General features: G+C 38.2%; 1 protein-coding gene across 3 annotated transcripts; it reads left to right on the top strand.

Annotated features, from left to right (window-relative positions):
• Positions 1-66: 66 nt before the first annotated feature.
• Etfdh (electron transfer flavoprotein dehydrogenase) lies at positions 67-23,486 on the top strand. 3 transcript variants are annotated; one of them, XM_051157327.1, is made up of 13 exons: positions 68-273; positions 4,104-4,241; positions 4,943-5,172; positions 7,593-7,674; positions 8,238-8,356; positions 10,492-10,569; positions 13,423-13,569; positions 14,946-15,086; positions 16,604-16,747; positions 19,091-19,259; positions 21,404-21,586; positions 22,072-22,293; positions 23,123-23,486. In XM_051157327.1, exons 1-13 carry the CDS (start codon positions 240-242, stop codon positions 23,284-23,286), a joined length of 1,851 nt encoding a protein of 616 aa, XP_051013284.1. In that variant the 5' UTR covers positions 68-239; the 3' UTR covers positions 23,287-23,486. The 3 variants fall into 3 exon arrangements, with proteins under 3 accessions (XP_051013285.1, XP_051013284.1, XP_051013287.1); XM_051157330.1 differs by having other exon boundaries at positions 68-290; XM_051157328.1 differs by lacking the exon at positions 10,492-10,569 and having other exon boundaries at positions 67-273.
• Positions 23,487-23,707: the final 221 nt, after the last annotated feature.

Raw genomic sequence — 23,707 nt, 5'->3', positions numbered from 1 at the left:
GACCCGGAAACCTTATTGGCCATTGCGTCCTCAGTGGCGCCGGCGCAAAGCAGAAGAGGGGGCGGGCACTGTGCGAAGCAAGGGCGGTCGGCGGAGCCCGGAGGTTGACAAGCTGAGCTGTAGGGGCTTCTTGGCAGGTGATGGCGCCCACCGTGGCCTGAAAGGCCAGTGTCCTCGGCAAGCCGCAGACAGGCCTCTACCTCCACTGTGTCTGCTCAAGTCTCTGGGTTACTTCGAACATGTTGGTGCCGCTAACCAAGCTGTCCTGCCCTGGTGAGACGGAACTTCTGGTGGGGAAAAATGGAGCAAGGTGGAGAGAAGTTGGGGCAAAACAAGACTGGGTCACACCTGGGATACTGCAAGCACCTCTTTCCTTATCTGTTTTCTTAGGCTAAACTAGGGCAAAGGTCAGTGCTGTGAGTGCCTGTTGGTGGACCCTGGCTTCCCGTCCTTGAAGTTGCCCCAGTTGGCAGAATTAACATCTAGGTTAAAGGTCATGAGCGAAGGAAAATTGTCAACACTGCCCACTCGGTGGAGTCTTCCAATTCCTGGTCCTAATCTTTATTCCAAGGCTCAGGTATTAGTTGCTGCCTTATTGGGGATGGGAAAGAAAGAAAAATTTACATAGATTTTCTCCTTGGCTGTGACTTGACTTTAATCGTTGTAGTCATACTCTGAGCTGTCATGTCATATGTTAATTCATGTGCTGCCCGTGTCACCAATTATGTCTGGAGTCGGAGTTTTTTTCTGCATCATCCTCAGATAACTCCAAGAGCTTCTGTTATGGGTGCTACTTAAAGCAATTAGATTGATATTTTAAAATTTTTACTTAAAACAACCCCTAATTAAACAGAAGATTTGAGGTTCTCGAATTCTGTTGTAACTGGCTTAATATAAATCTTTACTGAACTTAAGACTTGGCTGTGGAATTTTAAAGCAAGTATACATTAAATTCATATACTTGTTTAAATTGAAACCAAGCATCTATAGCACAGAGGATGTGTTACACCTTAGGGCCATCAATTTATCAGCTACTGTCGTATTTACAACAGCTTCTCTTTGAGTGCCAATTTGTTATATTTTCATAACTCAGCGTTAGCACTGAAGGAGACAACTAAGTGGACACGAGTGTGTATGTAACGTGTACGGCGGATCAGTGTTCAGTGGACTCTGTGACTGTGTTTCTCTACCTCTATGCCTGAATGTTCAGAAGGCTCATGAGAGATGCCATGCTGGTTTTAGCAAAGGAATAAATGTTATGCCTATTTTCAATTCCATGGTTCCAACTGTTCTCCAGCAAATCAGTAGCTATACAAGTAATAGAATTAAAGTTTGCCACATTCCACTCATTAATTTTTAGAAGTAAATGATAGCTTGTATATGCTAAGCTAAAGTGTATATTCAATAGTCTTTTTAAATGATACTTTGAACTCAAACTGAACTTTCCTATAATATTTACAGATACCTTTTTTTCAAGATTTAGGGTAAATGAAGACTTAATCTTGGTCCTAAAAAGTGTTCCCAATGTCATTTTATTATTTATTTATTCATATTTTCATTTCTCGAGGCACAGTTTCTCTGTGTAGTGCTGGCCACCTGGGAACTGGCTCTATTACCAGGCTGTCCTCAAATTCATAGAGATCCACCTGCCTCTGCCTCTGGAATGCTGGTATTAAAGGAATGCACCACTACCACTGGCAATATAGTAAGTTTTAATGTTCATTACAAGTAGAGAAAATTTTCCAACCACTTTAAAATTATCAGAAGCAAATGTATAGTGCTTACAAGGCATGAGACTTTTACTCTAGATGTTTTCTCCGACCTCGTTCATCATAACATTGTTGTCTTGATGCCAGATATATTACTTTAGAAACTATTTTGTTGACTTTTCTTCTTTTGAGATAGGTTTTTCTGTGCAGCCTTGGCTGTACTGGTCTTGCTTTGTAGTCCAGGCTGTCCTTGAATTTACAGAAGTCCACCTATTTCTCCCTCCCTGAGCACTAAGATCACAGGCATGCGACCATGCCCAGCTGAAATATTAAAAATTATTAGCCATGGAATTGGTGCTAAAAAATATTAGTTTATGTCAGGTTGATATTTGTTAAAAGATATCTTCTTTCTATTTAATTAGAAGAAGAAAAAAAGTACCATGGCCTTAGGTTCCATGACTTCAGAGATAATTCTAAATCAATTACTAGTCTCAGAGTTTGACAGGTTTTAGAACAGATTGTCTGAATTTTTGTTTGTCTACTATAAATAGGGATTGTAGCTACTCTGCGAATCTCAGAAAGTTATGAGTGATGAGATAGAATAGCTTTATTTTCTTGGAACAGGTTCTCATTTAGTACAGGCTGGTTATGATCTGTTAGGTAGCTGAGCATAACCTTGAACCTACTTCTCTGATCCTCCCACTGTGCATCACCACACCTGGTTTATGTAATGCTGGGGATCCAACCAGGCAAGCACTCTACCAACTCAGCCACATCCCCAACCAAGACATAGTATTAAAGTGGAAAATTTTTAACCATTCATAGTGTCCAGCAAAGTGTAAGTTATATAATCAAAATGAAATTCTTTGTCTTCACTATTTACTTTTAGCAGTCCATATATAAAAGTTCGCATTATTTGCAGATGTCTTATAAGACACAGTCTAAGTCAGAAAAGTCTTTACCATTGTAACAGAAATTAAACAAGTTTACAGGCTTCTATGTACATAACCATTGAAATTATTACTAGGAAGGGTCCAATCAAGTTAACAAACACATCCTGTTTGTTTTTGTTTTGGGGAACAGGGTCTGTCTATGTAGCCCTAGCTGGACTGCAATTCTCTGTGCAGATCAAACTGACCTTGTAGTCACAGAGATCTGCCTGCCTCTGCCTCCAAGCGCTGGGATTAAAGACATGTGTCATCATGCCTATCTGAATAGTTGTAACTCTTGTATCTCAGTCTTTGATCTACCTATCACTATTTTCTTAATTTTTTATTTTGAATTTGCTCTAGGCTTTCAGATGAGTTGCAGAGCTAACACAGAGTCCCCATGTATCTTTTCTCAAGCTTGTCATCATACATAATCGTGGTGCATATCAAGACTAAGAAGTCAACATTGATGAGATGCCATTGCACTACAGGGTTATTAATGTTCCTAGCTTCTGGTCCAGGATCTGGTCGTGTTGCTTTTTGTTAACAAATAATTTTAATGTGACATTTCCTCTGCTTCATCACTTTTGTGTTCCTGATGCTTTAATGAGTTTGATCAAGCAATTTATTGAATGCCTCTCAATCTGAATTTGCTTGGTGGTTTGTCATGATGTCCTGATTAGACTAGGGTGTAGGAATTTTGAGGATATGTATCACACACATAAGAATCTTTTTCGTTACATAATACCAATGGCATGTGATATCAATGTGTTGCTGGTAATATTTAAATATTTGATCACTTAATTCAAATTATATCTACTATATTTTTTCTACTATAAAGTTAGGGTCTTTTCTCTTTTAATATTCTATTTATTAAAAACTAGTTAAGTCCAGTCCATACTCAGAAGGAGAACAATCAAAAAATTTATGGATATATAATCACTGTCTTTAGTACTATGATGCTTTCTGTAAATATCTTTGGTTAAATTGGTGTAGTGCTGTACACCTTTAATCTTGGCCTTTGTGAGGTAGAGGCAGGGGGATCTCTGTAGTTCAGCATCATCTACATAACAAGTTCTGGGCTAGCCTAGGTTATATAATGAGACTGTGTCTCAAACAAACAAACAAACAGAAAACCATGAATTGAATGGAATTCATTTTGACATAAACATCAGAGCATATATTCTTTCCAAATGTTTTTCTGTGTGTTTTCATGCCATTTAATGAGTAACTATTTCCCCTGCATGTGTTCAATCTCCAAGCAGTCATCTCATTACACTCTCTTACTTGTTTTAAAAGTTTTGAAATTTTGTTTCATGAGCAAACACTATATCATTCATCTAAGAAAAAGCATATTCCATTTCCATTTGTGCCATTCATTAAGAATATTCGTTCAACCTAGAGACTTTTCAATATGGGACAAAAACTAATTTTTAAAAAGATACTGTTCCTAAATTTTATGCAGCATACCAGTGGCTTTATGCCTTAAAAATTAAGAAGTGCCTACCTCTGTATGCTCCAAGATGCTCTTCAACTTCTGCTGTACCTCAAATTACCACCCACTACACTGTTCATCCCCGGGAAAAAGACAAAAGATGGGAAGGTAGGTAATAATTTTCATAAAAGTCTTGAGACTTTCCTAGATACTTTGTATTGTCTTGCTGGTATGAATATTTTATTTTTAATGATAATTTTAAAATAATTCAGTATATCTCACAGCTTTATCAAATGTGTTATATATTACTGTTTAGATGAGTAAAAAGTTTTGTAATTTTTTGGCGGGGTTGTTGGTTTTTTTGTTTTTGTTTTTTGTAGTTGTTTTTGTTCATTTGTTTCTTAGAATAGGACTTCATGTAGTGGTCTGACCTGGAACTCCTGAATATAGCAGGGTGACCTTGAACTCCTGAATATAGCAGGATGACCTTGAACTCATGACTATAGCAGGATGACCTTGAACTCATGACTCTCCTGCTCGTACCTCCCAGACATTGAGATTATAAGTGTGCGCGACCATGCCTTTTAGATTTATAATAATAAATTTTAAAATCAAAAAGTTGGTTTATGGGAACTAAAATACAAATGTTCTGAAATAGAACCTAACCTGAAACTCATCGAATGATATACTTATTGTTATTAATATACATAGCCCAGAAAGAATATCTATAAATTATACTCTAAAGCATAACAAACACACTAAATAAAATACATATTACATATTAAAATATCCTAAACCAGCATATGACTTATGTAGTTATCAAATCATATTAATCCCAGAATTTTTATCTTTAACATGTTTCCTCCCAGGCGTGAATATGGAGAGATTTGCAGAAGAAGCGGATGTGGTAGTAGTTGGTGCCGGCCCTGCAGGGCTCTCTGCAGCTATTCGTCTAAAGCAGCTGGCTGCTGAACATGAAAAGGACATCCGCGTGTGTCTGGTGGAGAAAGCTGCTCAGATAGGAGCTCATACACTTTCAGGGGCTTGCCTTGATCCAGCTGCTTTTAAAGAGCTCTTCCCAGACTGGAAAGAGAAGGGGGTAGGATGCGTTGATTATTACTTACAGAAGGTCTAATCTTTGCTATCTCTACTTTCAAATTAATGAAATAAAGAAAGCCCTTTTTATTTGAATCTGTTGTTAGGTATTAATACTTAGGTATTTTTTAACTTAAAAAGAACCATGGAATAGGTGCCTGAGGCTATAGCTCAGTAGTTTAGCATGCATAAGCCCTGGGTTCAGTATCCAGCACCACACACAAATGAACAAAGCAGGAAAGCTAGGTATATTTGAACATTCTTGTACTCTTACTGGAGGAAGCAGAGGAGGTTGATGAGTTCAAGGCAAGCTTGGGTGCATAGCAAGACCCAATCTAAAATAAGAAAGAAGTAACAGAATTGTAGCTGGAGATAATAACTCATATTTTTAAATTTTGTATGTATATACTTATTATTTTATGTGTATGAGAGTTTTGCCTGCATATATGCTTGTGCACCACTTGTGTGCTGGTGCCTGTGAAGGTCAGAAGAGGCCTTCTGTTTCCTGGGACTGGAGTTACAGACAGTTGAGGGCCACCATGTGGGTGCTAGGAATTAAACCCAGGTCCTCTGGAAGAGCAGCCAGTGCTCTTAACCTCTGAGCCAGCTCTCCAGCCCTTGACTCCGATTTTTATATAATGCTGTCTATATGTTACATTTATATACTGGAGTTATGACAAGCCATGATCTTGTGAATTCTTTGAACACTTTACCTAATAAAGTATAACACTTTGGCCGACAGGTATAAAGCACTCATATACATTAAATAAATAAATAAATCTTTAAAAAATATATAATATACATATAATATGTGTGTGTGTGTGTGTGTGTGTGTGTGTGTGTGTGTGTATCACTTTGTTTTTTAATTTGTTCCTAACAAAATATTATGTAGACTTTTCTGGGACAATGAAATATCTAAAATTAAAGAGGAAAGTTTGATGTTCTTTCTTTTTAAAATATTTTTTATGAGTATTCGCCTGCATGTAAGTGTATGCACCATGAAAATGCCTGATGCCTGCAGAGGTTAGAAGAGGGCACGGGGTCATCTTGGAACTGGAGTTACAGATAGTCGTGGGTGCTAGGAATTGAGCTCAGGTCCTCTGTAAGAGCTCTTGACCACTGAGTCAACTCTCTAGCATCTGAAATCTAATTATCTAAAGAAATCATTAATATGATTTCTAATCTCAGCAGAAAAAGCTACAGGTATGACATGCAGAGGTCTCAATGTTAGGTTTCACTGCTCTCAAAATTAATGTGAAATTGGTTAAAATCTTACTTTCAACTTTTTCTTCTGTAATTAAGAATATTTGTGAATACCCTTAATAAAGGTCAAATAAGTATATAAATGTTATTTGTACTCATTCTTTATGGAAATAAACTAAAACCTGAAACTTTCCTTTGTGCTCTCCTTCCCAAAATAGCATGCTTTAAAAAAAAAAAAAAAACTTCAAAGCAATTAATTCTGTCTTCAGTAGATCATTGGATTAGTACAATGTCAATTTAATGTGAAAGCCCTTTATTGCCTTGAAACCCTTAGACACACACACACACACACACACACACACACACACACACACACACACACACACACACACTTCCAAGGGCACCTTTCTTGCTTTTTTCCACTCTCTTCTTTACTATCAGGAAGTTTTTATTTCCATAGCTAAATATTCTCATTTCTTTCAACTGCCAAGCTTGCACATAGACATGCACACACACACATGTGCACGCACACACACACACACATACACACACACACATAAAGAGAGAGAGAGCTGTCAGTCTACTACATACATGTTAATTTTCTTTATCCCAAAAGGATAACTTTTCTGTTTTGTTTTGTTTTTTTCTAACAAGACCAGCAATTTCAACTTGGAGCCAGGCACCTAGGCTGTACTGCCACAGAGATGGGGAAACATGATGTACACAGTTCAAACATGTCTCAAGAGGCCTCTAGAAAAAAAGTTTCTAGCACAAAACTACCAAGAGGTATGGGTTAGCTTCTAAGCCTTCCATCTCAAAGTTGGAGAGATGGTTCAACAGTTACTGGATACTTTTCCAAAGGACCAAGGTTCAGTTTCTAGCATCAATATGACAGCTCACAACGGTCGGTAACTCCAGTTCCAGGGGATCCAAAGCCATCTTCTAGCCTCTGTGGACTCTGGGTACACAAGTGATGCATAGCTGTGTGTGCAGGCAAAACACCCTCACACATTTAAAGTGGTTTTTTTTTTGTTTTTTTTTTTTTTTGTTTTTTTTTTTTTTTCCTGTTTCAAACAGACATAAAAAAGATTTAGTAACACGGTTTTCAAAGGAAAGGCTGAAAGAAAAATGAAAAGGAGAGGAGTTACTTTTCTCTTTTAAGTTTTGGGGCTGGTTCTACAAATCCAACTAAAAATATTTCCTGTTTTCATTTGTTCCTAGGCTCCACTTAACACTCCTGTTACAGAAGACAGATTTGGAATTTTAACAGAGAAACATAGAATTCCTGTACCAATTCTTCCAGGTAGAGTGTGTCATAGTTATAAAAGCGTGGGCGTGCGCAGCTATAAGAAGCTACATTTGGCTTTGGAAATGCCTTCATCTGCAGAGGAGAAAAACCCAGAAGCTCGGGAACGCAAAGGACTTGTCCAGAGCAGTGAAAAAGCCAGACCAGCTGCAGCTCTTTGTCTACAAGAGCCTGGAAAGCCAGCCAGGAATTTTTAATTCTAGGCTTTAATATTGATTTTATTTTAATAAACTGGAACTTTAACCAAACTAATTTTTTTTTAAATAACATGTCATTATAGCCGTAAAGATAATGTGTCTATTTATGCAGCAGTACACACTAGTTAGATTTTTTTTTCCCCCGAGACAGGGTTTCTCTGTGTAGCCTTGGCTGTCCTGGACTCGCTTTGTAGACCAGGCTGGCCTGGAACTCACAGAGATCAGCCTGCCTCTGCCTCCCGAGTGCTGGGATTAAAGGCATGCGCCACCATGCCCGGCTGGTTAGATTTTTTTAAATTAAGTATATTATTGAGAGGCCTTAGCACTAAAATGTCAGATTTTAAGTTGTATAAACATTTGCAGGTCTTCCGATGAACAATCATGGCAATTACATTGTACGCCTAGGACATCTAGTGAGCTGGATGGGAGAACAGGCCGAGGCTCTTGGAGTTGAAGTATACCCTGGATATGCTGCTGCTGAGGTCTGTATAGTTTTGTTTTTTAGCATTTATAGGAAACAATCTCTTTTTCTTACAAAAGTAAACCAATAATTTTACAGATGTAAATTGTTCATAAAAATCATAGGATTTTATATAATTGCAGGATTGGGGAAAATACTAAAAATTCTAATCCAAAGAGGAATTGCAATGCTTCTATTGCCCCCATCATGTGATTGAACTCCATGGGGATATGAACTCCCTTGGTATAGACTCCTGGTCATCTTTTCATTTAGTCAGTAGAAATTACCTGCTACATGTGCTTTATAAAACAAGCCTATGCCGTCTTCCAAGGGCATCTTTCTTGCTTTTTTCCATTCTCTTCTTTACTCATCAGGAGGTTTTTATTTTCAAGGCTAAATATTCTCATTTCTTTCAACTGCCAACCTATGTAATTTGATTGCCCTCAGTATTGTTGCCCGCACTGAATACATTCCTTGTCACCCCTTCTTAAAAGTAGTACCAACCAGGTGATGGTAGCATATGCCTTTAATTCCATCACTTACAAGGTAGAGGCAGGCAGATCTCTATGAGTTTGAGGCTAGCCTGGTCTAGAGTGAGTTACAGGAGAGTAAAGGCTATACAGAGAAACCCTGTCTTGAAAACAAACAACAACAAAAAAAGGTAGTACCCATGATGAATAAACTAGTTCAAGCGTTGTATAGATTATTTTTTCATTCTAGAAATTTCTTATGCTAGTTCCCACAAAGCAATAGTTTCTACAACCATTTAAAATGTTGAGCCCTAGAAATGAAATTTGAAAACCCAGAAGGTTTTCATTACTTGTAAAAAAAAAAAAAAAAAGGTACTTAAATCAACTTACTATTCAATGAACATTAAGCCCAAAACACCAATAGTCTCACAGGCTAAGGAAGAAATATCCTTTTAAACATCCAGACAACTGGGCATGATGGGGCATGCCTTTAATCCCAGCAGTAGGAGGCAGAGACAGACAGATCTTGGTGAATTTGAGGTCACCCTGGTCTACATCAGGCTAGCCAGGCCTATATAATAAGACCCTGTAGCAATAACAGAAAGGAGGGGGCTGGAAAGATGACAGATCAGCAGTTAAAAGCACTGGCTGCTTCTCCAGAGGTCCAGGTGTAGTGCCAGCACCTACATGCCAGCACCGACAACTGTGTGTAGTCCGGATCTGCCCCCCTCTTCTGGCCTCTGAAGACACAGCATGCACATAGTTCACAGATATTCATTTGGGCAAAACACTCAAACACAAAAAAATTTTTAAAGAAATTTGGCTGGAAAAAATGGGGGCAATAAGAGTGAGGGGTAAGGAGCAGTTTTTTTTGTCTTTGTGTCAGAGAGAATCCTATTTTTATTTTATTTTATTTTATTTTATTTTATTTTATTAGAAATCAAAGCCAAGTAAAAGACATAGGTCTCTGCATTGTCCTCTTTCCTAAAAATTTGTTTCTCCAGCTTGTACATATGCATTTTGGATTTTTCTTGTTAAACATTCTTGACTGGAGCCAGTCACAGCACATGCCTTTAATCCCAGCACTCGGGGAGGCAGAGGCAAGTATATCACTGTGAATTCAGGGCCAGCCTGGTCTACAGATTGAGCCCAGGACAGCCAAGGCTACACAGAGAAATGTCATGTTGGGGAGGGTGGGGAGGAAGGCCCACGTCTGGACTAGGCTCCATGTCAGAATCACAGGTAGATGATCTACTGAGTACCTGGTATTCTCTTTTGTGTGTACAGACTTAGTCTCTAACACAGTTTCTCTTTTCCTCACGGCTTTCCTGACTGTTGTTAGTTGGCTTTGCTATTTGCTTTAGTGCTCTGAGCCAGACCTCAGTTCTTGTTCTAACCCCTTCTCCATTGCTCTTTACCCTTGGATCTGTATCCACTCTCTAGCTTGCCTAGAGTGTCATGTGATTCCAGGGTGCAGTTTGTACTTGGCTATCCAGAGAGCATTTCGTCTAGAGTAAACAGAAATGAGGCTGTCAGAATAGTGAAGTTTCTCATATTCAGGATTATGTCTTTTAGTTTTCCCACTCCCTTCTTGCTTCAAAAATAAACTGCAGTCACCATCATTTCAAATAATGTCAAAGTTAGTATGAATGCTGAGGTAATAATAAATTTGCTTTTGTCATTTTAGGTCCTTTATCATGAAGATGGTAGTGTAAAAGGAATCGCCACTAATGATGTAGGAATACAGAAGGATGGGGCACCAAAGGTATACTTTTTCATAGTTATGTGCTGAACAGCTAGCAGGGCATGCTGCACCTCCGCAGTCCCAGTACTTGAGAGGCTGAGGCTGAGGTTCGAGGCCAGTATAAGCTACATACAAGACCCTGTCTCAGCAAAAAGAACCAACTCAAGCTCAATATGTAGGTCTTCCTATAAACTGCACAATATGTGGGTTTTAGAATATAATTAATAATAGTGGTGGGTTTTGCAGTTGTTAAAAAACAGGCAAGTTTGAGCTAAACACAGATAGAACGTTTAAGAATAATTTTTAAAAGATAAGGCACAAGTCAAATACATGTAAAACCTGAGAAAGGTTTTATTTCATTCGCTTAGTGAAAGACTCAGTAAGTTGTTGCAACCAGTACAGTGATCTGCATCACCTCTTGTGGACAAGAACCACTCACTTTATTAACAGCAGCAATTATTGGGAAATTTAAAACTGACTGCCTTCCTCTCATTCACAGTGTCAGTCTGACAAAGCGAAAACAGATGCATTTTAGATGCAGCTGCTAGTATTCAGGGTACATACAACAAAACCTGAAAAGTTGCTCAGATGAGTAAGATTCACTAAATAGTTTAATAATTAAAGTAGAGATTTAAACAGGCATAACTAGAGGTAGGCATGGCAGCACACACCCATAATCCTAGCATTGGGAGGGCTGAGAGATTGTTTTATGTAAGCCTAAATAGATTGGAGCTGCAAAAGAATTACAGAGCTCTCAGCTGTAAGGTTCCCCTCCTGTCATAAGAACGGACACAAATTGTTATCTTAATCCCTTGTCTGTCTGTGTTCATTACCTAATCTTCCAGCAATATGCTCAGTTTCTTGAGGACAGAAGTCATAGATGGTTATACTAGTCCTGAGTGACTGTTTGCTTATTGGTATTTAACCCCTTTCTGCCATTCCTGAACAAAATTAAGAATCCAATCTAAATTTAGCATATTTTTCTGCTTACAAAGAAAGTAGTAGAGGCACACAAACCATGCCATCCTATTTTCCTGTACATTTATGATTTTCTATATTTATGACAGTTTAGTTCAAACTTTTTTTTTAATTACATATACAAATAGAAGGCTGTGTGCAGTGTCGCATGCCTGTAATCCCAGCACTCAGGAGGCAGAGGCAGGCGGATCTCTGTGAGTTCGAGGCCAGCCTGGTCTACAAAGTAATTCCAAGACAGCCAAGGCTACACACAGAACCCTGTCTCAAAAAACCAAAACCTAAAAAAATTAATAATAATAAGTAATACTACAACATCACAACAAAAGTCACATAGATTCTTCCTCTCTGATATTTCATTTTTTATTCTCATTCTATATTTGCATAAATATAATGCATAAAAGAAGCCAGCCATAGATAGCACGTACCTATAGTCAGGAAGATAAGTTGATACCCAATGCTCAAACCCAGCATGGTTAACATAGTGAGAGAAAAACCCCCAACACCACAGAAGAACGTAATGGGATCTACTGCCCCCAGTTTGCCATGGAGAAAAGCAGAGGCTGTTCTGCAGCTGTTCCGCTCGCTTTTTAACCTACTTTGCTTGGTTTTCACCTGTAGTATTCTGAAACAGCTCCATTTTGTCAGAGTGGTGGTCAGCTCTGTCTTCTCTTATTTGACCTCTTCGTATATGCTTACCTGTGTATCTGATACATGTGACACAAATAAGCACTCCTCAAGAAAAGGAGACGTTATCAACCAAAGTGAAAGGTGCCCCAGCTCTCTGAGTGTGCTAAGGTAGTACTGAGCTAGTCCTTACTCTGAGACTGAAGAGCTCACAGCCACTTGGGCTTCCCAAGACAAAAACAAAAGCTTAAGGTAAGCTATTTGGCCACTAAAAATGAATGCTTTATTTGTGGTACATTGCTTATAATATACATACACTTACAATGTGTAAACAACTATTAAACATTACCTTGGTATAATTCATATACCAGGTATATGAATAATCTGTATAAACATTGCAAGCAAACTCTTAAGTAGAAAAATATCAAGAAAGATACATTTTATAAGGGACTTCCTTAATTATTTCTTAAGTACCTGGCATGTATACATGTAAATGCAAAAAGAAAAAAGTCTCTAATTGTATCCTGGTTTTGTTTTGTTTTGAGACAGTGTCTTCAGTGAGGCCTAAGCTGATCTCAAATTCACAATCCTCCCACCTGGTTTCTTGTGGTCTGGAATTATGGGAGTACACACCATGCCTAGCTTTTATATACATACATAAGTAGATATGTACATACATACATACATTATTTTTTAGAGGGAGAAAACATTTGTTTTACAATACTATATGTTGAACAATAGTAAAAAGTTTAGGTAAACACCAATTATCTGTGGAGTGTGTTGAGTGCAGTCTACTTGCGCTAAAAAGGATGTAACTAAATTTTGTTTTAAAGATTTATTAATTTATTATTTATACAGTATTCTGTCTGCATGTGAGCCAGCAGGCCAATAGAGGACACCAGATCTCATTATAGATGGTTATGAGCCACCATGGGACTTGAACTCAGGACCTCTAGAAAAACAGCCAGTGCTCTTAACCTCTGAGCCATCTTCTTTATAGTGTTTAATTCATAGTTTTTTCATGACTCCCATGAAAGCTGTTGTTTTTGCTTCTGATAATAAATACTCAGGAATATATGGAGATGGAAAGCCTTTTCATTTGTATGGCTTTTGAGATGAGCATATTTGCTTTTCCAGAACAAAGACATTACAGAATTTAGATTCTACTTACAGTAGCCCTGCTAGTTTTCTTTCTAGGTATTCTATGTTTTGTGTATCAAAATCATTTCAGTGGATCAAATATTGTTATTTTATTCTGTTTTTGCTTTCCAGACAACATTTGAGAGGGGACTAGAACTACATGCCAAAGTCACAGTCTTTGCAGAGGGTTGCCACGGACACCTAGCCAAGCAGCTGTATAAGAACTTTGATTTGAGGGCCAGCTGTGAGCCCCAGACTTATGGAATTGGTTTGAAGGAGGTATCTTGGCTTGCTTGTACACTTTTTATTTTAAATAATGGAATTTAATTTGTATTATTATGTAGTTTATAATACTGATTTAGCTTCAATTTTTTTATTAAGTTAAACTGTTCTTTACAACTAAAACTGGAATATTTTCTGAGTGTTAGAAAACGGTACAGGTCAAATAATTGCCTAAATTGTGTCCATAGTAACCTTTAAATCTGCAAATATTTAGGCCTTAATATTTTTACAACCTGCCCCTTCTGTGGCTCTCTTATGTAATGTGGCTTGTAGAATGGCCACATCCTACAACGAATTATTTATTCAAAATTATTTGAAAATATTTCATGAGATACACTCATATATTATATATTAATCTGTAATTTAGTAAAAATGTGTATTTTCTTGGTTTATTCTATAGTCTGTTAACCTTTTAATTTTGTTTTTTATTTTTTAAGTGCTAGGAATTAAACTCAGAGCTTTGAATGTTTTAGGCAAACATTCTACCAATGAGCTACATTCCATGCTAGTTTAAGAATTTTAAGCCTGGCATGGTGGTATAGATTTGTACTCCTCATATTTGAGGGGATGGGGCAGAAAAATTGAAAATTCAGGGCCAGCCTCAGCTTTACAGCAAAGTGCAGTCTAATTAAGTAATAAAAATAAGATAAATTGTGTGTGTGTGTGTGTGTGTGTGTGTGTGTGTGTGTGTGTGTGTGTGTGCGCGTGTGTGTGTGTAGGTGTAGACAGGGTCTCATTATGCAGCTTGGGCTGCCTGGAACTAGCTATATAGACCTATCTAGCTATCATCCAGGCTGGTATTGAATTCACAGAAATTTACCTGTCTGCCTCCCAAATGCTGAGGTTAAAGGCTTGTACCACCATGCCCAGCCTATATATAAGCTGTATTATAAGCCTATTTTTTTAAGGGGCTGAGGATGTCGCAGTGTTTGCCTAACATGTATGAAGCCCATAGTTCAATCTCCAGTACTGCAAAAATAAGTAAATAAACAACTTCATGATTTTATGAATAAAAGTCTGCAATAAACAGTGGTTTTATTGTAAGATAGCTGAAGTGAGAAAGATAAACAGATCTGAAGTGCCCCTCTCATTGACTTCCCCCACTTACCCAACAGTGAACATGTTCAAGTAGCCAGTACTCCAGAAATTTCTCAGTAATCTTTTCTGTAACCCCACAAAGAAAATCCTTAATTTGAGGTGCTAATGGGCTTAGCTTTGTGTGACCCATTTCTTTATCCTGGTGTACCATTGCAATAATTTTATTATAATTTCCTTTTATGTACAAAATAATTTTATGTTTCTTTGATTTGTAATTAAGACTGTAGGACTTCATGGGTTTTGTTGGTTTTTGTTTTGTCTTGTTTTGCTCTTAGTTATGGATTATTGATGAAAAGAAGTGGAAACCTGGGAGAGTAGATCACACTGTTGGTTGGCCGTTGGACAGACATACTTACGGAGGCTCTTTCCTTTATCACTTAAATGAAGGTGAACCTCTAGTAGCTCTTGGCTTTGTGGTAAGTTTTCTCCCACAGCAAAAGATTTTACTGACTACTAGAGTAATCAGTGTGAAAACAGGGTTTTAAATTTCAAATCTGGAGAATACTTTTTCCACTGGAAAACTGACTTTTGAATTTATCAGCGTATAAAATCTCTATGGCTACTGTAGGCATTTATCAACTTACTGTAATTCTAGTAGCTACCACACTCTGGCACTGTTCTAGAAACTTTGTGGAGATTGGCCAGTCCATTTTGTAGCCATCCTTGCTATGAAGCATGTCCTTATTGTGAGCAAATTAAACAAGTCTATCCAAAATACAAAGTGACTCTTTGTCTTAGCTACTGTTCTGTTACTGTAAAAGACATCATGACCAGGGCAACTGTTATAAAAGAAAATTAGTCCATTATCACCAGTGGTGCTGGAGCAGCAGCTGAAAGCTTTACACGCTAAAGGGAAGCCCGAAAGGCAGGGACTGGGCCTCTTCTGGGCTTTTAACATCACCAAGCCCATCCCCAGTGACACACCTCCAACAAGGCCACAACTTCTAGTCCTTCCCAAACAGTTCAACTAACTGGGGACCAAGCATTTAAAAAACCTAAAAGAGGGGCATTCTCCTTCAAACTTCCATACTGATAGAGGTGGGATTCAGGTGTGATGCTGTCTTTAGAGCCCACTTCCACTATCGCATGCCGCCTCTAAAAGTAAAAACTGACCCTCAGTCTAAACTGACTACTTTTTTTAAAAAATCAAAGGCAATTTCTTCTTCCATTGCTATAGCAATAAATTATACCCTCAACAGTCCAAATAATATAAAATACTGTTTCTGTACCACATAGCTGACAGCAGTGTCATGGTTTGGAGTCATGATACTACATTTACATGACAGACACATTGTTAAATGCATGCACTGATAGCGCATAATTTAACACTGTTGGGTTTTGGTGTGTCAATTTGTGGTACTTAGTGAGTCAGTCTCATCAAAAGGAAAAGGTGTACTGTATTAATTTCAGCACTGGTACTGCCATGAATGAAACTTGTACCTCTTCCCACTGTTTTCTGAATAAAACTACATCACTTTTCTTCATTTTTGCCCAGGTAGTAGTGTAATAAAGATTACTGTCTTTTTGTTGTTGTTTTTGTTTGTTTGTTTGTTTGTTTGCTCAAGACAGGGTTTCTCTGTGTATCCCTGGCTGTCCAGAAACTTGCTCTGTAGTGAGGCTGGCCTGCCTTTGCCCCCAGTGCTGGGATTAAAGGTGTGCACCACCACTGCCTGCCTTAGATTACTATCTTAGCTGTAGAATTGGTATTGATAAGTTGTAAGCAATGTCAACTCCATTTGTGGACAGCTACTTACAAATGGGGTTGAAAATAATTTTTTTTCTTAATTTGGACTTTGATTTCCAGAACATAATGGTTTCATAATGCCTTAATTTTTAAAGCTTTGCTGGTTATAAACAAATTATTCTTTTGCTTACTTTTCTTTCCCTCACCATGTAGAGCTTATCTCTGCTTTCATTTTGGTTTTGGTTTAAGGTTGGTCTAGACTATCAGAATCCATACCTGAGTCCATTCAGAGAGTTCCAAAGGTGGAAGCATCACCCCAGCATCCGGCCAACCCTAGAAGGTGGGAAGAGGATAGCCTACGGGGCCCGAGCACTCAATGAAGGCGGCTTGCAGGTAGCTTCCAGCATTTATCAGAATTTTTATTTTGTAAATTAAATAACCAGTTAAGAACAAAACAATTATTTCAAAGGATGAAAAGTTAAGTTTAACAAAATACTGTTTTAAAGATTATGCATAAACACAGTAACTTACACCAGAAGGTTCAATATATTGAAAGTTAGATTGATGGCCCAGTGGTTAAGAGCACTTCTTCTACAGAGGACCCAGGTTTAATTCCGAGCACCCACATGACAGCTCACAATTCCACAACTCCAGGTTCAGGGCATCTTACACCCTCTTCTGACCTCCTCACATACCAGGCCCACAAATGGTACACAGACATACAGTAAAGCACTCATATACATAAAAGAAAAAAATAAAAAAGAATGTACTGATTTCATTGGGTGTGGTGGTATATGCCTTTAACCTCAGCACTTGGTTGGCAGAGGAAGGTGGATTTCTTGAGTTCTATGCCAGACCAATGTTCATAGTAAGACCAATATATATATATATTACTAGAGATATATTCATGGGCCTTTTATTTTGCCCTGGCCCGTGGGGTTTTCAAACAGGAACCTGGGAAGGGGTGCGGGAGTGAGGACAGGAGACATGAGAAACAGGAGGCAAGGCTGGATTCTGATCAAACCTCGTTTATTGAAATTTTTCACAGGGTTTTTATAGGCACAAGGGCATGGGTATTTGTGTTAGCGAGGGTTGCTATGGATACCTGAGCTCGGGAGGGGGGGGGAGGGTCTTAAAATGACCATTCCCCACTTTATTTTACTAGAAAACAAGAAATGTATAATTCATGCTATTTCTCTTTATTCCTTTACTTATACTAGGAAACTGAAAAGATAAATCAAAAATTACTTATCCCAGCTAAGTTTTCCAGGTAGCCTGTTAGGATCTACCATTGGTTATTCTGTGTTAGTATACTTTCAAAATACATATTTTGAAATACAGTTGATATATTTGAGTATGTATTAAGCAATGAATAAGACCTAAGTGGCCATGATTAAAGCTGTTAGTAGTATCAGACAAGTGAGACGATCTGAAAACCAGCTGTAAAGGTTAGACCAAACAATCTGGGACAGCTTCTCTGACCTTCAGGATCATGCTTAAAACATGGTCATTGCTGCCTCTAGATTCTCAGACGATTTTAGAAATTGAGTTTGGTTTTCTTGAATCTATTAGGAAAGTCTGCAGACATTTACTCTAACAGTAATTCATAAGCTTACGGGAAGTCATACTGGTATCCTAAACAAGGTCACTCAAATACGTGTGTGAGAGTACATGTTTGTACACCCATGAGGTCAGAGGACAACTTGTGGGAGATGTTTTTCTCCTTCCACCACGTGGATTCTAAGGATTAAAACTGAAGTCATCAAGCATTGGCAGCAAGCCTTACCCACTGAACCATCTCAGCCACCTAGGTATGATCCTTCTGCCCTCCGGTCTTGCACTTTGCTTTAGAATTCTACTACTGGTGGGATCTGTGGCCTTTCCATGTCTCTTTTGCAACTGATGGCAAGCTTTTTGAGTCTCAAACAGCATCATCAAACTTTTACCACTCCACCACCCTCTCAACAAAGGCTGTCTATAGCTGAGTTTAGGAAGCCCTTAGAGAAGAAAAGCTGCAAATTAAGTACGCATTGGTATGTGTTCCCGTGCAGTCTTTACAGCATATATCTACTTTTTTTTATTTATTTGTTTGTTTGTTTGTTTGTTTGTTTATTGGTCTTTTTGAGACAGGGTTTCTGTGTAGTCTTGGCTATCCTGGACTCGCTTTGTAGACCGGGCTGGTCTCGAACTCAAAGAGATCTGCTTGCCTCTGCCTCCCGAGTGCTGGGATTAAAGGCGTGCGCCACCACCGCCCGGTGCATATGTCTACTCCTTAGACAATATGTATCAATATCTTCATTACATTGGTTGTTTTACCAGAAATAAAAGTTCAGTTTTCTTAATAAAACTTGTTTAAGAGTAGCACCTAGCCACTGTAATGCATTAGAGCATAGTTCTCTGCCACTACATATGTGGAACCTTTTCCTAAAACACACATAAAGTTACAATTTGTCACCCACATTGAGAGATAGTTGTAAATATACCACAGATAGACATATATAAAAGCATGGTATTTTAAATATAGTTTGTTGGTCATTCTGTCCCATAGAGGTCAGGCAAGGGATAGGAAAAGGAGGGAAAAACAAAAAACAGAAAATGGCCACACTCCTAATCCTGAACTGCCCTCTCTGTGTTCCTTCCTTGTTGCATTCCTTTTCACATGTTTACTATTTTCCCTACAGCTTTAAGTTTGGAGTGCTTCATTTGAGCTGACAAATGTATTCTGAATCTTTTCAGTCTATACCAAAACTCACTTTTCCTGGTGGCTTACTAATTGGTTGTAGTCCTGGTTTTATGAATGTTCCCAAGATCAAAGGTACCCACACAGCAATGAAAAGTGGAAGCTTGGCAGCAGAATCAATTTTTAATCAACTAACTAGTGAAAATCTCCAATCAAATACAACAGGTGAGAAACTCCAACTATATGAAAGAAATACTAATACGGTCAGGAAATTTAAAACTGTCATTTTATTCACATCCAAAGTATATATACCAGTAATACCCTGTTTTAGATGTGACGCTACTACATCTGCATTGCATATATAGAATGACTCAGAAAGGTGTCACACAAGTTCCCAAGTATCCATAGACTAGAAACAACAGCATTGGAAATGGCAAAGCCAGCTGCATATCCTTAGTAAACACTGTAAGCATAATCACAACTCTGCTGTGGCCGAAACAGTCACTACCACCACAGTAAACCATTAATGTAAGGCCATCTAGCTGGGCATGGTGGCACACTCCTTTAATCAAAGGAAAGACAGGCAGATTTCTGAGTTCCAGGCCAACCATAGCTATTCAATGAATAGCAAGTCTTATTCAGTCTCCCTGTTGATTTCATTTCTTTTTTACTATTATTGTTTGTGTGCATGGGTAATGTGTATGGGTCAGACATGCACGAGCCACAGTGCACAAATGGAGGTCAGACAATGTTCAAAACTTTTTTTTCACTATCACTGTTCACTTGTGTGTGTAGGTATATGCACATGAGTGCAAGTTCTTGTAGAAGCCAAAGGAGTCAGATCTTCCTGGAGCTGGGAGTTATGACTCACCTGATATGAGTGCTGGGAATCAAACGTGGGTCTTCTGGATGAGTACTATATGCTCCTAACTGTACATGTTGTCTTTCTAGCTCAGTATCAGAAAACCTTGGAAGTCAGTTCTTTTATACATTTATGTATGCCCCAGGAATTGAATTCAGGTCATTACACTTGCTTGGCAAGTACTTTTACTGGCTGTACCACCTTACAGATATCAAAAGAAACCTCCCAAGAAACATAATTATTACCAATGGAACCCCAACACCATAGTTGCATGTTTTTGGTTCCTTTCTTCTCCCTTCCACCCTTTCTTCATGCCAGTACTGGGGAGTGAACCTAAGACTCTACCACTAAGGAATATTCCCCAGCTGTTGACTTCATTGTAGCCACTGGTGTCCAGTTTCTCAACCTGGCATGCATGCTGTCATCTCATGGTCTTTGTCTCTATTCAGATAGCCTCTCTAAATCACACTAATTGAGATACATGTAGCCTCTTACCCTGAACTATTATCATATGCCATCATCTGACACACTATATTTGGCTGAATTTATCTACTGTTTCCTGCCACCTGGACAAAAACTCCACCAAACGTTCTTCACTTTCAGTTCTTAACACTTGGCATATAGTAGCAACTCAACAGATACTTCATAAACAAGCCCAGTCTTCAGAATCATAGATACCAATGTTCCTCTACTAAAAATTAGCAATTCAGGGACTTGGGGTATGGCTCAATGGTTAAGGTATTGCCTAGCATGAACAAGACCCTAGGTTTGATTGGTGCCTACCATTTTAAAAAAATTAAAAACAAAAACAAAAAAACAGTAAGTGCAACTTGGTTATACCTTCAATTATCTAAGAATGAAAGTCTAGCACGTGGCTTGGTAAGAAGTAAGAAAACTAATAAAAGCCAAGAAGATACTTTAGAAAAGGCAGGATGGACAAGATGGAATCAAGATAGGTAAAATGTTCTCTTCTCACCAAATACTGTCCCTTATGGAGCCATCCGCCATAACTGTAGCTGTACCATCTATATAGTGCCAGCTCACTACTTCTATCCCTTTTAGTTCCTTATATATTCTACATACCAAGTCTCTATCAGGCGTATAATTAGCAAAGATCTTTTCCCATTCTATAGGCTACCACCTTGATACATGTTGCAAGTTTACGACATCCCATGTATTATTTATTTGGTCTTAATGTCCTATTGCAGGGACGCTGATGCCCAAAATCCCTTGAAATTTTTAACAGAAACTATTGACTAAAGAGTATCATCACTTTGTAGTTTGTGCAGCCAGTTAAGAATCAATGGTTCAAGCGAGGCATAGTGTGCTTGTCTACCACCAAAGCCCTAGTGCCACCCAAAGGCACGCAGATCAGATGTCTACATGCACGCGCACACCACTTTTCTTATTGAAGATGCCAGCATTTATGTGATTCTGCATAGGTTCATATGACCATGTTTTTAAAAACTAAGATTCACCATCTGTTTCACTTTATTTTTTATAAAAGGACTCCATGTAACTGAGTATGAGGACAATCTGAAGAAGTCTTGGGTATGGAAAGAGCTACATGCTGTTAGGAATATCAGGCCATCCTGCCATGGGGTACTGGGAGTGTATGGAGGGATGATTTACACTGGAATATTTTACTGGATATTTAGAGGAATGGAACCATGGACTCTAAAACATAAAGGTAATTCATACATACTTAATGCCACTGTTACCTTAAGTACCTGTATGTGGAAAAATATGTGTGTGGGGTGTGCTTATTAGTAGAGACTATAACCTTGCTGTAGTTTTAGTAATGTTAGGGGCACCTCAGCCCACACGGCTGCATGCTAGCGAGCACACTCACTAAACTCCATCTCTACCCTCTTAGCATCTTAAACTTACTTGTCAGAGACATAGTAAATACAATTCTGCTTGGGTGTAGATGGTTTTCTATGTGGGAAGCATTTTGATACAGACCAAGCATAGGGAGGTAGAGACAAGACAGCTAAGTTCAAGGCAGTGTGGACTACACAGACGGTTTAGAGGGACTGAGAGTGGAGTTCAATGGTAAAAGAATAGTAGCATGCATGGGTCCTGGTCTCCCTAAGTCACCACCCACACACACACAAAGATAAGTACTGGTATATTGTGTTACTTTATTAAACATCTTCCTCAAAATTGCTTAAGGCTCAGACTCTGATCGGCTCAAACCAGCCAAGGATTGTACACCCATTGAGTATCCAAAACCTGATGGACAAATCAGTTTTGACCTCTTATCATCTGTGGCTTTGAGTGGTACTAATCATGAACATGATCAACCAGCACATTTAACCTTGAAGGATGACAGCGTACCTGTTAACAGAAATTTGTCACTATATGATGGGCCTGAGCAGCGATTCTGCCCTGCAGGTCAGTAACGATTTCCTCATTAACAGTTTCCAGTCTAAGATGTTCCCTTTCCATTGTAAAGATCATTTAAAAAAAAAAAAAAAAACAAAAGCAAAACAAAAAACCAAACTTTTATGTTCAGCATCCTTAATGAAGCTCATTTCCTGAATGTCCTGAGTAGCAATGAAAAAAATAGTAAAGATTTCGGTTAAGCCTATTTTGGATAACTCCAAACAGCTTTCATGTCTACCCTCAGACAAAAGGACTATAGAAAAGAAATACTTGTTCTTGGGTCTTTTAAAAAGCTGTTTCCAAAATGATTTATATGCACATGTATACACATTATGGCCACACTGAGTTCAATGACTGACAGACTAAACTTAAAATTCATTGAAGTACTGCACCCCTGAAGTGCTACGAGCGTTCACATTAAAATGAGAAGATATAAATAATATAGTAAAAGAGTACTCAGATACATGAAAATTACTGCATACACAGGTGAGATTAGAAGGTAAATAAAACTATTCACAATAAGACCCTGTCTTGACTTTTTTTAAAGTTACAGTGTACTGTAAACTTTCAGAAGGAAGGACTGGAACTAATTTGCTAAATTCCTGTTAGAGTAACCCAGACAATACTGTTCAACTTCTACTGCATGTTTAGTTTATACTAATAGCAGCAACACACGCCAAGATCAGATCTCTCTTGGGGTAAACATGAAAGCCTCAAAGGTTTCATAGTTCTAAGATTTAATTTCCACTCAGAATTGTTTGCCCTTTTTTTGCATATATTTGTATTTTACATATTTGCATACATATATACATATATATAAATTTTTTTTATTTTACAGGAGTTTATGAATTTGTTCCTTTGGAACAAGGTGATGGATTTCGATTACAGATAAATGCGCAAAACTGTGTGCATTGTAAAACATGTGATATCAAAGATCCAAGCCAGAATATCAACTGGGTGGTGCCAGAAGGTGGAGGAGGACCTGCTTACAATGGCATGTAAGACAGAAGGGCCTTCATTTGCTGGCACACGTGATAGCCAGCTTCTATAAAACTGTAAATGTATGCCAAACTGACTTCTTAAATGTTTAGATAACTTCTGAACAAGTGTCCTTCAAACATTAGTGAAGTGACAAACTTTATATCTAAAGTTGTCCCATAAAATCATGAAATATTTCTCATAAATAAAACTTTATAAATAAATGATAGAGCATCATCTACTTACCTCTCAAGTCCTTCCAGGACCAACAGAAACTTGTAGTATTGGGCTTCTAAATATACACTTGTCTTGCAAAACTTAAATTCTTCAAGTATAGAAACAAATGTGTATTCTAGACCAGGAAAGGACATCCAGAGCTCAACACTTAACAGTTTTATTGAAATATAGCTATGTCCACAGGTTATACATGTTATTGTAACAGCGG

The sequence above is a fragment of the Acomys russatus genome, chromosome 15 (genome assembly GCF_903995435.1).
Source record: "Acomys russatus chromosome 15, mAcoRus1.1, whole genome shotgun sequence".
Lineage (NCBI taxonomy): Eukaryota > Metazoa > Chordata > Mammalia > Rodentia > Muridae > Acomys > Acomys russatus.
This window is presented reverse-complemented; position numbering and strand designations above follow the sequence as displayed.

What these genes read in the sequence shown, in the direction of transcription:
- Etfdh (XM_051157327.1), top strand. Translation starts at nt 240, where the DNA reads ATGTTGGTGCCGCTAACCAAGCTGTCCTGCCCTG. An exon ending in TAGTAGCTCTTGGCTTTGTG is followed by an intron (nt 15,087 to 16,603) that starts GTAAGTTTTCTC and finishes TTTTGGTTTAAG; the next exon opens with GTTGGTCTAGACTATCAGAA. An exon ending in TCTCCAATCAAATACAACAG is followed by an intron (nt 19,260 to 21,403) that starts GTGAGAAACTCC and finishes TTTTTATAAAAG; the next exon opens with GACTCCATGTAACTGAGTAT.